Source organism: Anneissia japonica, unplaced genomic scaffold (assembly GCF_011630105.1).
Source record: "Anneissia japonica isolate Jap-2015-1 unplaced genomic scaffold, ASM1163010v1 scaffold562_len126453_cov116, whole genome shotgun sequence".
NCBI lineage: Eukaryota > Metazoa > Echinodermata > Crinoidea > Comatulida > Comatulidae > Anneissia > Anneissia japonica.
The window spans coordinates 67,021-80,355 of record NW_022723910.1 but is presented as its reverse complement, the minus strand read 5'-3'; the positions used below and the strand labels follow the sequence as shown (position 1 = coordinate 80,355).

General features: G+C 33.1%; 1 protein-coding gene across 1 annotated transcript; it reads left to right on the top strand.

Annotated features, from left to right (window-relative positions):
- Nucleotides 1–400: 400 nt before the first annotated feature.
- LOC117112435 (tripartite motif-containing protein 2-like) lies at nt 401–7,604 on the top strand. The gene is made up of 3 exons (XM_033255518.1): nt 401–462; nt 3,729–3,866; nt 5,024–7,604. The coding sequence occupies exon 3, from the start codon at nt 5,033–5,035 to the stop codon at nt 7,160–7,162; it is 2,130 nt and encodes a 709-aa protein (XP_033111409.1). The 5' UTR covers nt 401–462; nt 3,729–3,866; nt 5,024–5,032; the 3' UTR covers nt 7,163–7,604.
- The last annotated feature ends 5,731 nt before the right edge of the window (nt 7,605–13,335 follow it).

Here is a 13,335-nt window from a genome sequence, read left to right as displayed (position 1 = left end):
GTAGTTTGGTGCAATAAAATTGATTTTTTTAAATTTGACATTTCAACATGTTTTGGTCATTTTCTCTGAAACACGATTTGCGACGAGTGACTGGTTTGGCTTGTCTTTGCCACAAATAGTGATCTTAATCTGTCAAAATAATCTAATGTAATTTAAGGCCTTTAAATTCAATATCTTTTATTAATTGTGCCAATAAGGTAATTTTGAACGGCCTTTCCTTTAAATTCCAAAGATTTAACACATGACCTAATTTGTACTGTTAAGTGCAATAACAAAGCTCCCTAAACAAAAACTGAGGTATTTGGCGCCCTCTACATTTAGTAAATATTTCAGTTGATCCCATCACATAATACAGGTTACACAATTACTACAAATGCAAATGCCATTTCTGCTGTGACTGGAGACACTTCTGCAGTATCTACAGACTGTAGCTTGAAGGACCATTAGACAGAGAAATTCCAAGTAACTACTTTGATTATTACATACATATATATATATACACACATATATATATATATATTAGTATTATTATTATTATTATTATACCGCTCTGCATAGCATCGAGCACTATACGTTGCCTGAACTGACAACTTTATATTCATTTATATTATAAAGTTCATATATTTTTTATATATTTATTTATATATATATATGCAGCACTGATAGAGATGTTGTTAAAAAACAGATATACGTATACATACATACAGATATATTTATGTATAAATATTGTATTTATTTATATATTTATTTATCTATATATATTATTTTATATATACTGAGTTATATTAATAGATCTATGGTAGTAAGTAATGGTGTCTAGAATAAGTAGTAATGAGAAACATTTGAATTAAATATTCCAAGTAAACGGCACAGGAAAATATCACCTGATCTAAAAATAGAAAAAAGAGTACATTGACTAGATTTGAACTCATCACTGAGGACGAGTTTGGTGGTGATCCGCAGCACTTTGACCCTCAGGAAGCACATGCGGTGCGGATTGAAAAGATTTATATGCTAAAATATGCTCTAATTAGGCTACTACGTTCAGAGATAAGCCTGGCTTAACTTTGTCGGGCGTTCAGACTACCGGGATTAGCCAGGTGCAAGAATTCCATATTAATGAACCGTAACCAAGAAACGTGCTTCGAAACAATGCGCTTGAAACGTACGCTCCCTCACAGCACATATAATTGAATGCTGATTGGTCATTTTTTACCCGAAGTCAATAGAAGCCCCCTCCCCCACTGCGACCCCCCACCCACTGCGATTAAAGCGCTCCCAGCTTAGAAAAACACGGTGGCACGCCAGGCCTTGTTACTATAGGAACACAGCCCGGCTTGAAATAAGCAACCTATTTCAGACTGGCAGGTGGATAAACCCGGTGAGTTGAGCAGGGTTTATCCACCTAGTCTGAAATACGCCTTAGTTTTTGAGTAATTTTGAGCATTTTAAAAGATTTACGCATGTGTATGTATACGTCTTGACGTCCGTGCGCACGATATGATATGAATACAGTGTCACAAACCCAAAATATGTAAAATATAATTTCCAGCTTCAGTACGTGCTGTGCGCGTGAAAATGAGGGTATGGCGCGTAAATTATGGAAAGTTTTGGAATACTGAAAATGACCTGAAACATGCTTTAAATTATCTGAAAAGTGATAGTCACTATTTTCTAAATTTAACGCACAAGTACGAGTACCTTAAGACGTGTCCGAGGACAATAATGGCACACGAAATTAAACCTTGTCAAGTGTAATTTTAAAACCTCCTGTTGGTTGGTAATGCCACACAAATTTTTCCTTCATATAAACTATATCGTATATCAGTCTTATATCGTCGAAATACAGTCTGCCACCCTCTGTTTATTATTCGTTTTACATCTTTTAAGAAAGATAAGGCTCCAAAAAATTCATTCATTTTGACCATGATGACGTCATCAAAATGAAAAATAAAGGGACACTTCCGAAAGAGAATTGTTTCAGCTATAACATACTCGCAGGTGGAAGACAATCGTTCAAGAATAAGCGAAATACGTTCAAAAGAGTAGAAAATAATGACATCATAAATAAAAATTCAGCTTTTTAAAATTTAGATGGCAAAATGATGATGTCACAACGTCCGATCAGCCATAATGATACATAAAATCATATCTACAACTCATGTGCTTTTAGAATATGTAATAAAAATTGGGGGTCACCTTTCATCTTAAGGAGCTATAACTGATTAAAAATAGGCATAATTATAAGCATATACAACTATTGACGCATGCGTACGTGCACATTAAGACGCATGAACGGAAAATTAAGGTACCTGACATTCAACCTTGACTTGAAGTGTGTGCCCATTTAATATGATTCAGAAATGACGAATGGTTAAGATGATTATGGGGTCATCAAAGTTTGAAGGAAGGAAGATGAGTACGTAACATTCAACCTTAACCTGAAGTTTATGCCCCCTGAATATGATTTAGAAATGACAATTGCTTAGAAAGACATGACTGATAATGTGAAAACCCAAAATTGCACGCAGATGACGTCACGCATGACTGAGCACATTGAAAACCTTATTGTGACCATTCCAGGCCAAGCCAATAAAAAGACGATCCTGAAAATAACAAGAGGTGATTTGCACTAGATCTAAACGCTAGTGATTAATGGGACGAACAATTTCTCATAATGATTTTCAAATGTTTAAACGGTCATGCTCTATCATATTTATCGAAAAAAAAAATTTTTTAATTATTGTTTGCATATACATTATACTCACAAATTAAATATAAACTAATTGAATACACTTGGAATAATATGCAAGGTAAAAGGACTTTTGTATGCCAATCTACTAAACTATGGAATAAACTCCCGGATCATACTAAAACCAACTTTAAATCTATGACACTTTCAAATTTTAAGCATTCTATTTCAAATCCTCAATAATACCATCTTAATTTAACCTGATTTTCTCTTACCTTGCATATCCATATTTATTATTAAAATTTTTTATTTTTCTTAAATTTCTTTCAATGTTCCTTTTAAATCTTTTTCAATTTGTAGTTCAGTTATTCAACTTTTTTGGTTACCATGTGTATATATCTGCTTTTAAAATTTTGTACTATGTACTACGTTCTGAAAGTGTATAATCAGTATAAAGAAAGAATAAATAAATAAAAAGATGGTCCTGACAATAATAACAGGTGATCCGCACTAGATGCGGATCACCAAAAAGTCATAAACAATAATTTTAAGGTCCTAAAAAATGTTGATATGCTTTTTAACTGATCTTTCTAAGACACAAAATGCAGATTTAACAAAAAACTTAGGAACGGTGAGATACAGATTTTTGAATTCTTAAAAACGAAGGAAAAGGTAGAATAAAAGTGTGGTTACACCCCTTTTCCCCCAGTTTTTAAATATTCAAAAAGTTGTATCTCATTGACTGTTGTATCTCAGCAGCCTGAATTTATTTCAAATTTTATTCCAAGACCTCTGAAAAAGTAAATATAAATTATTTTAAGGACTACCATCTCAAAAAATACTTTAGAAATCATAGACTGTTTACAGTACTATTTAATTTTTCTGGATAAGCCCCTGATTTAGACAAATCATAGTATAAACCTCTCCCACTCCCCATTCTTTACCTCTTCAATATAGGCCTGATCTAATCAAATAGCAATAACTTGATATTGAGTTTTTGTATTGAAGTACAATAACAAAACTGTCTAAATTTTAGGTATTTGTCGCCCTCTACATTTGTAGTTGTTCACACACTCAAAGAAAAGCAACATAACTACTGTAAATTCCATTTTCACTGTGACTGGGGACCTACAGAATTTAGTTTGAAGTAGTACAAGTAGAAAGAGAAATTCAGGTAACTATTTTGTTTATTATATATTGTAATAGATCTATTGTAAATATAAAAACAATCTTTATTTAAAAATATCAAACATATATAAAATCATGCAACAGTAGCCGAAGCTGAATTGCAAAAAAAAATAATAATTTTATCTTGACATTACAAAAGAATTACAACACCAATTTACACAAGAAAAAAAAATCATAACAGTTAAAGAAACATCAAAACAGCTAAAATCAATAACATGTCGCATAAAGACGGGACTACCCGACAGCACTACTCAATATATGAAACTACCCTCATATAATAATTAGCCTTACTGTACCCAATTATTTTCACCTATCCAATAGTAATTAATTAACTTATTAAAAGAACTGTTTAGTTAAATTATTAAAATAATATATTGTAACTAATTAACTTATTAAAGAAATATTTATTTAAATTATTATATTATCTTTAATGATTAACTATTAAATAATGTATCTATCAATAACAAAATCATAAACTTTCGATGCAAAATGTGTAATAATTCTTTTTTGAGGTGAAACCACTTGTACTAAAAGGTAAGTAATTAAAAACATTTGAAGACACTAAAATTGAAATCATTTATTCCAAGTAGGGTAATACACTTGATGTAAAAATTGTTACAAGGCTGCCGTCCTATGGCAAAACAACGTAACTGATGTTGTATATTTTTTCAGTTACATTGCCATACCTTGGAATGACCGAAGAGTAATCTGAACATGACATAGAAACTATTACTGAGAATGAATGCATATTTTAATTCAGTTTCTTTGTTTCTAAATCTTTAATAATGTCACTGAAACATTAGTGCATTAACTTTGGTTAAGTGACCTATTGACAACTAATACAACACTTTAAATACAATTATAAATTCACTTCTTTCATTCGAGTAAGCCAACTAGATAATAAATAATCTTATACTGCATCAATATACACATGTTGTCAGGTATGTAAAATACTGTATAGATAAATTGGAATGATTGATTGTAATATCAGAATTGGTATTCTAATTACACAGGATATTACTATACATTATCTATTCAAACAGTGATTGTAGGTTTACAGGTTAGTGGGATTCAGAATGGAAGATTTTTTAGGAAGACATGATAGAATATTATGTTATAATAAATATTTTTTTTCATTCACAGGTATATGTCATGATGGCTACAGGAATGTTAAATCAGTGTGTAGAAAGTCTTGAGGAGGAGAAACTGGAGTGTAAAATATGCTTTAAGAAAATTCAAAATCCTAAGTCCCTTAGCTGCCGCCACACCTTTTGCTTGGCCTGTCTGGAAGACTTAGTTGACACAAAGGGTAAGCTAATCTGCCAAATATGCACAGAAGAATGCACTATTCCAGAAAGTGGGCTTCAGGAACTTCCTCAAAATGAATTACTTCAAAATCCTAATAAATTTCAAAAAGGAGATAAAAAGAAATGTGTTTGTGAAAAAGATAACCAAGTAAAATCCTACTGTCTGGACTGCAGACTTCACTTGTGCACTACTTGTACTGACCACCATACCAAATTCCCAGTGATGGCAAATCACAAGCTACAAATGTTGGCTCCAGAAGATCAGCTGCCAGTAAATCCTTTGCTGTGTAGTTCAGTTCATGGTAATTCTTTAGAGTTTTACTGCATACACTGCAAAATTCCAGTAGACTATGCGTGTAAGAATGAAGACCACCAAGAATCCGGAGGGAAACATAAAGTAATAACAATTTCAGAAGCATTTCAAAAATTCAAAGGAACTGCTATAAAATTAAAAGAAGAGGTCAATGACTTTACAAAAAAATTAGAAGAAAGTCTCCAAAAAATTGCTAAAATTGAAGAAAAATTAGAAGACTGCAAAGCCACCTGTCTAAAAGATATTGAAAATATTGTGCAAGAACTGGTATTGAAAATCAATGGGAAAGGAGAAGAAATGAAAAATAAAGTAGAGACAATCTACAAAAAGAAAAAATTGATAAACAGCATGCAAAAAGATGAACTCAGAAAGGCAATATCTGATGTAGAAAATTTATTGGGTGTTCTTAATGATTTAATTAATGGAGATGAAACTATAGCTATGCAATCAAGTAATGAGAAATATAAAGAACTGAAAAGAAAACTTGATGAATCCCCTTACACAGGGCTAAATGATGATGGACAAATTTACTTCTTCAAAAACATATCTTCACTGCAATGGAAATGTGATATTGGAAATGTAACAGAAACAATGGCAGATCGTCTAGCACTAATAGGGGGACACGAAGTGACCCAAGGTCAGCCAATTGTTGTCAAAGTATGCAAAACTGATGAATATGAAATAGAAGCAAACCAAATGAGTGCAGAATGGATACATCCAACAGGAGAAACCAACATTGCTAAAGTAGATGATGATGGAAATGGAGATTATACTGTTACAGGAAAGTGCACAAGCCCAGGTATATGCAAACTAGATGTGCGTGTTGGTGGTGAACCAATCAGACAGTCACCAATGAGCATAAAAGTAAATAAGGAAGGACTGGTACACACCATTAAAATAGAAGAACGCATTGTTTCAGATGTAATTTTGTGGGATGGCAATCACATGCTCATTTCTTGTCGGACAAAATACATTTTCGTGTACAAGGATTCAGGAGCATATGTTGGTAAGATTAAATTACCAGAAGGTGTAAAAGTTAACAGAATGTACAAAATGAAAAATGGTAACATAGTATATAGCGACTATGGTAATAAATTCATCACAATATATAATAAAATGAATGGTCAAGTGATTAAAACCATTGGTCAGGGAGAATTAAGTAATCCCAAGGGTCTCCATGTAGATGAGTCATCAAATGTTGTATGTGTAGCAGATTGGAATAATATCTGTGTGTTTAACATTGATAGTGGCCAGATGATCCGGCGTATACAGTCAGAACGCAATGTCCCTGACATTACTGTCACCAAAGGAGGGAATGTGATTGTATTATATGATCATCAGCCTAATGCATTGAAATTTCAAAATACAAAACAACAATGTATATTACAAGTACTTGACAATGAGTTTAAGTTTCTGAAAAACATTGTGGCCGCAGAGGGGAAGATGAAGCCACGTGGAGTTGCAGTGGATGCGGACGACAACATCATTATTTCAAGTCAAGACAAACTGGAACTATTCAGTAATGATGGAAATTTCATTAAAAGAATTGATAATGAAAAGGATGGAATCAACATTCCATGGGGATTATCCATCTCAAATCATCCACGGAGAGTTGCAGTAGCAAACAATGGAAAAGCGACAATACAAATATACAATTATTAAACATATTGATAGCTCATGTGAGTTGTTGATAAAAATATTGGATGAAAAAAATAGATTTAGCAAATTTTGATGTATAAACATTTTTGACAAGTTTTTTCAACTTTTGTAGAGTAAAAAGTTGGTGACCTGACTTAAAAAATAGTTGCAGGAAATTAATGAAAAGTGTTGTGAGCGAGTTTAAGACGTGGGTGTGTCATTCTATCCCAAATAACTTGGGCCTACTGTAGAGTGAAAAAAAAGTGCAAGTCCAATGAGCATACAAATAATATTTGGGACTGTATGTAAGTGATATGCATTTTTTTCTATGCTGACTCCTCCTTTGATTATTATTTATTTAAAATCAAGTTCTATTTTTTTAATGAATATTTGCATTGCTTATGTAACAGTTTATTTTAATGTGTTTAAGTGTGTTAACTTAATTTACTTACTTTACTTATAGTCCTCTTTATCCCCTTTGGGACATAAGGCTACAACTTACTTAGGCGTGATGTCCAAAATATTCAAAACGACAGAAATGCGTTGGACGCGTCTGAGTGTTAAACGGCGTTTAATGATCACGAATATGCTCATTAACTTGGTAGGCGTGACTCCCATCTGAAAGTTAATTTCAAAATGTCAAGTTTGGTAGAGTACGGTATATCACGTATCTTGGAGTAGGGCTATTGCGTATAAATTACCTTCAGTTATCAGCCGGATCTCATGAATCACTTGATATTTTTTTGTATTATAATGTGATAAACAAACAAATACAATGCACACGATTTGCTTAAATGACTATGAATTGGAGTATTTTAAGGATATGAAAACAATCTTGTTTTATGGTGACTTTATGGCTCAAATGTTTAAAATAATAACTTTTGACAGTCCAGTTTTACGTGCAATTGTATGACCTTTTTGCTTACAAAAATTAATAGTAAAGTAGTTGTTTAAATTTTTTTATAACGGTCCCTTGTTGGACATTAAGAAATTGAGATTCTGAATCTCGAAAAGGAAACTTCATCTTTATATAAAATACATTCCGTATGTAGTGCCGGTACATTCCTTTTGGTTTTTGTTTTTTTGTTTTGTTTTTTCTTAAAGAACCAGTAATATTCTGCTCTGGCCCAGTTTCCTTATTTTTTTGGGCTCCATTCCAAGTTCAATTTTTTTCTTCTTATTTTTATCTTAGTATACACATATTCCAAACAGGTTAAAAGATATAGGCCTAGTATTTGTGATAGTACTGTATTTGTATTTTGTTTGTTTGTTTTTTTGTTTGTTTTTTTTTTATATAATAATTATATCGTGCCACAACATGACTACATGTATACGTTTAATTCTTCCACCTGTCTCTTATACACATCTAGATGTGTATAAGAGACAGCCCATAGTACATCACAAAAACCCCAGAAAGAATCCTTATCTTAAGTTTCAAAAATAAGTCTGTTACGAAAAGAAGCCCATATAATGAGTTTCTCTAATCAAGGGAATGGGTTTCTTACGAGATAAAATCAAATTCTTTTATTAAAAATTAGGCCTATACAACAATCAATTGGCAGCCGAAGCTGAATTGCAGTATTGTTATTTACAAGAATTACCGGTATCAAATATAATACAACAAAAAGACAATTATATAAAATCTGTCTCTTATACACATCTAGATGTGTATAAGAGACAGCGTCGTAGTCATCATCATCATGTTGGCGAGGAACTATGGTACTTGTTTTATCTACAGATGGAATCGCAGTAGGGTCTTTTTTTCTTCTCTTCGGGTCGTTGCCATCAGTTACTTCTTTTTCTATCACTATATCATCTTCATTTCTGCCTTTCTCACTCTCCTGTTCATCGATGTCTTCATCTGGTACACTTTCCGTTTCCTTCACCCCCTCTTCATTCTCATCTACATCTTCCTTGTCTTCTCTGTCCTCAACTTCTTTCTCCGTATCTTCCTTTCTCTCCTTGATAGCGTCGTTTTCTACCACATTTTCTATTTCCTCATTTTTGTTCCCCTCCTCCTTATCTTCTTTCTCCTCAGTGGCAGTGTCATTTTCAATGCCTTTTTCTTCGTCGTCCGCCTCATCGAATTCTAAAACTACAATAAAATAATAATGTGGATTATGTAAATTATACGTCAACAGTTATTGAATTATAATTTTATAAAATATGTTAGGCCTGCATAAGATTATTTACGGAAAGGTTTGTTTTATCTACATGCTGCCTGTTGGGAGTGTGAATAACGTTTGTTATAAAGATTAGATGTGTATAAGAGACAGGCTTCTAAACACACACGATTGTTAAACCACGTTTAACACCACGGTTAAACGATGTTTAACGCGTTTATTGAAAAATCACTCGAGCATCACATAGGAGGCGGAGCAAACACATGTCTGTGCATACCGAGCTTGTTAAACGCTCAAGCGGTTTAGAAAATCAAACGCTTCTCAGAGAACAATAGAAAACGCGTCAGACGCATTTCTGTCGTTTTGAATATTTTGGACATCACGCCTTAATTTACTTACTTTTATATTTTTCATCATAGTAGCTTTTAATTAATCTCTATTTAGCATTAATTTCACATTGATAATTCAGTTTTAATTAGATTTCAGTTCCTGCTTTTGTTGCTGTAGCAGACTAAAATGAACATGCAAAATAACTATGTCTTTGCAAGTAAAATTTTACGTTTGTCGTAATTTTACTTCAGACTGAATGTTGGCTGAACAAAACTTTTAATAACAAGGACTTACTTTCAAGAATTTTAAGTATTTTAAAACTTGATTTCTCTTTCTACTGTATTACTGTATTTTAGCTTTATCATAATTTTTTACTTTTATTAATTAACAACTTTTTAGTTTTGATTATTTAACCACATTTAGTTCTCAATCAGATAATCAAGGCTGACATACAAAAAGGGGGGACTGAATATAGTAATTATTTAGCATTTCATAATTACCCAATCCAACAGTTGATTATTGTATAACAACTTATTCCAATGTGTAGTTTGCCATAATTTGACAGCATCCATATCTCAGAACATACTTATTCAATTCTAGAAATGTTGACCAGAATGTTGACCAGTCTGTGGTCACTATCAGTTCACTGCACTGTTAATGTTACCAATTTTAAAATGCCAGGCATGCCAACCCTATCAGGCCAACAAGAGGGGTCCGAAAAACTTCTGAGCGGAGTTTTGGCAATGTGAGACGACTAATTCTTCTAATACCCCATTCAGACTAGCATCGTATTGCCATCAGTTGTAGCAATTGCGACACCAATCGCACACAATTGCAAAGTAAAATCGTGTGTGAAAGCTCACCAATAGCAAGACCTGTTACTAATGTGATCGGATTGTAAAATGTAACCGTTTTGACTCACAATCAGCAATATCACCGTGCAAGATTAGGCCCTAGGCCCAGGCAGAAAATCAACACCGCACCAATCACAACAAGCACACCGTAGGCATCACCTACAGTAGTTTTATTATCTACGCCTACATCCATATAACTCTCATCAGACTCCATTTTCGAAATCGTGCTTTACTAGCCTAGACTGTTGTTGTTACGAGTCAGTAGACCATGGAGCACTATACATTTCAGAGTGCAGTGCAACTCTGATATCAATTTGGCCAATGAAATTTGTTTTTTTTTTAAATCAGTAAACCATGGAGCGCGAATTAATTTTTCGTATACAGTTCAGAGTGCAACTCTGACAGCGATTTAGTCAATAAAATTGTTTTTTTTCTAAATCAGTAGACCGTAGAGCACAAATTACTATTTCATATGCAGTGCAGAGCGCTGTTTTCAGGAGGAAATTAAGTGGTCTTGTTAATCTAAATCATAAAATTATGATTTTTATTCGGAAATGCGCAATATATTTCAGCTGGCCAAAATGCATAAAAAGCGGAGATTTTCGATCCAAAATCTGAGTGCGGAGTTTTGCTTAAATAAACAGAGTAACTCCGCCAAAATCGGAGTGGTTGGCATGTCTGAAATGCACTGAGAAGTTAGTTGAATCTATAGCATCGCTTGTTGGCTTATAGCAAACCTATATATTGTTTCTTGTATTTTGTCTGAAACTGAATATATTTAAAACAAATATTCCATGAGAGCTAAAACCACTGTATTTAAATACAAAATACCAATTACAAGTAAAAACTAAAAAAATATAAATTTTAAACATCAAAAAGGCACTCATTCATATACGTTTAATGTTACGCAGCACACTTTGATTATAGTATATATTCGTTTATCCTAAATCTAGTACAGTAGAAACCCTCATTTCCATGCGGGACAAGCCAAAAGACGATCGTAAAAATCATTTGTAAAAATATCAGGGTTGTGTGAAATTCCTATGTATTTACGCTACCGATATGTTAGGCTGGGCTAGGCTAGGCCAGGCCTGGACTGGAATTTGAGGCATGTTGTGGCAAATTGGCTAAGTTGTAGCAAAAATTGAAATTCAAGTTATTGGTATTTTCAGATACCTGAGTAAGTGATCTTTAAAAGGAGGGGTCAATCAGAAGTCTAAGTTACTGGAAAGTGAAAGTACAAGCACTGTTAGATTCAAGATAAACATGATTTTGAGTAATTGCCTTTCAAAGTCATTTGTGCATATAATAGAATTAACTACCAAAATAATGTTAAAATAAATGAGTAGCTAATAACTTTGGGACATGATTTATAAGACATTAAACTGTTGATCTATAGTGAAAAACAAATTTGGATGTAATTTTTTTAACTCCCATATTTTATAGCTCATTTACTGGCTTGTGAGACAACTTAACCATTTTGCCATGACATGCCTCATTTTGTTGGATTGGAGCCAAAAATCTGACTTGAGCTCGAAAGAAATTCAAAATAATGATTGTAATAATGTACATACTTGTCAATGTCTATACAAACTTTTTTCTAATGCAGACGGTTTATCTTCTAGCTTACGAAGAAATACCGCGAGTGATGCACACAGCGCTTTTCACTTGATCCACGTGCTGTGTGGTGTCAAGTAAATAAATACCCCGGAAACCGGAACCAGGGGTTCATAACTTATTAAAAGAGCGCTGGTTGGACACAGCTCTTGGACATGTTATTTTTTGTATACAATACGATCGTACTATGCCTACAATAAAATGTATGTAACGAATAATGAATTTAAAAAGAAAATGTGGGTGTCGGTGTCTTATTTTAAAGGGAAAACAATGAATTGGTAGATTAATTAACATTAGTGAAATTTGATAAAATAAATAAAATACATTTTTATTTGGGGAGAGGGTTTATCATTAAATTACAATATGAAGGTGATGTATTCAGATGTTTTGTTGTGTGTGTTTTATGAGGGCAGGGGCTTTTTTTCATAATCCAGGCAGAGCAAAATTTCTTTTGTAAATTTGGTTTCCCTGAAAAGGGTCATTTTGGTTTGGAATCTTTTAACAATCTGATGGCTCAACTGGAAAAGTTGGAAATCCGTTGCATCTGTTGCAATGACGATAATCGCATCAAGGAAGCCTCGTCTCTCCTTCTTCCAACCTGCAATAGATGCATTGGGTCAACAATACCATGTGGGTGAAGCCATTACAATAGAGTTTCGGTAGCCTTGCATGGCTTTTCAGGTTTCATGATGATAATCTTTGTCTTCACAGCAGACAGAAAGTACGATCGCTGTATAAATGTTGGTATAATCAAGAGCACTATCTGTGTTTTGTTTCGGAGTAGAGATCGCAGATTGTGTACAGTATGTGGTTAAACATCAAGTAAGTTCAAGGCCCGGTGATTAAACTCGCAGCACATACCTAACGATTGATTCTTGACACCTGTGTGTGTTTTGTACATGAACTAGGAACTTTATTTATGACAATGTCATGATTTTTACAATCGTAAAATCAGGAATTCATTTAATTGGGCTACAAATCACCCAATAAAAATGTCTACAACTGGCTGCCGTCTAGAAAAAGATTAGAATGCTGCAACTGACAGTAGATCAAGTCAGTTCCTCAACTCCCTTGTTCCATATTCAATTAGAATCTTAATTTTGAAATTATTCATGGCACAAAAAAATGAAAAAAAGTAAACATTGCAAATAACCTTATAATAAAAATTCCGTTTAAATTAAATTAGCACAAATTGTATTTTTGAAATTGACTAATATCTAACACATCCTTAATATAAATGCTTGAATTTTTAAATATTTTTCATGCAATGACT

Coding starts and splice junctions, on each gene's coding strand:
- LOC117112435 (XM_033255518.1), top strand. CDS start 5,033: ATGATGGCTACAGGAATGTTAAATCAGTGTGTAGAAAGTCTTGAGGAG.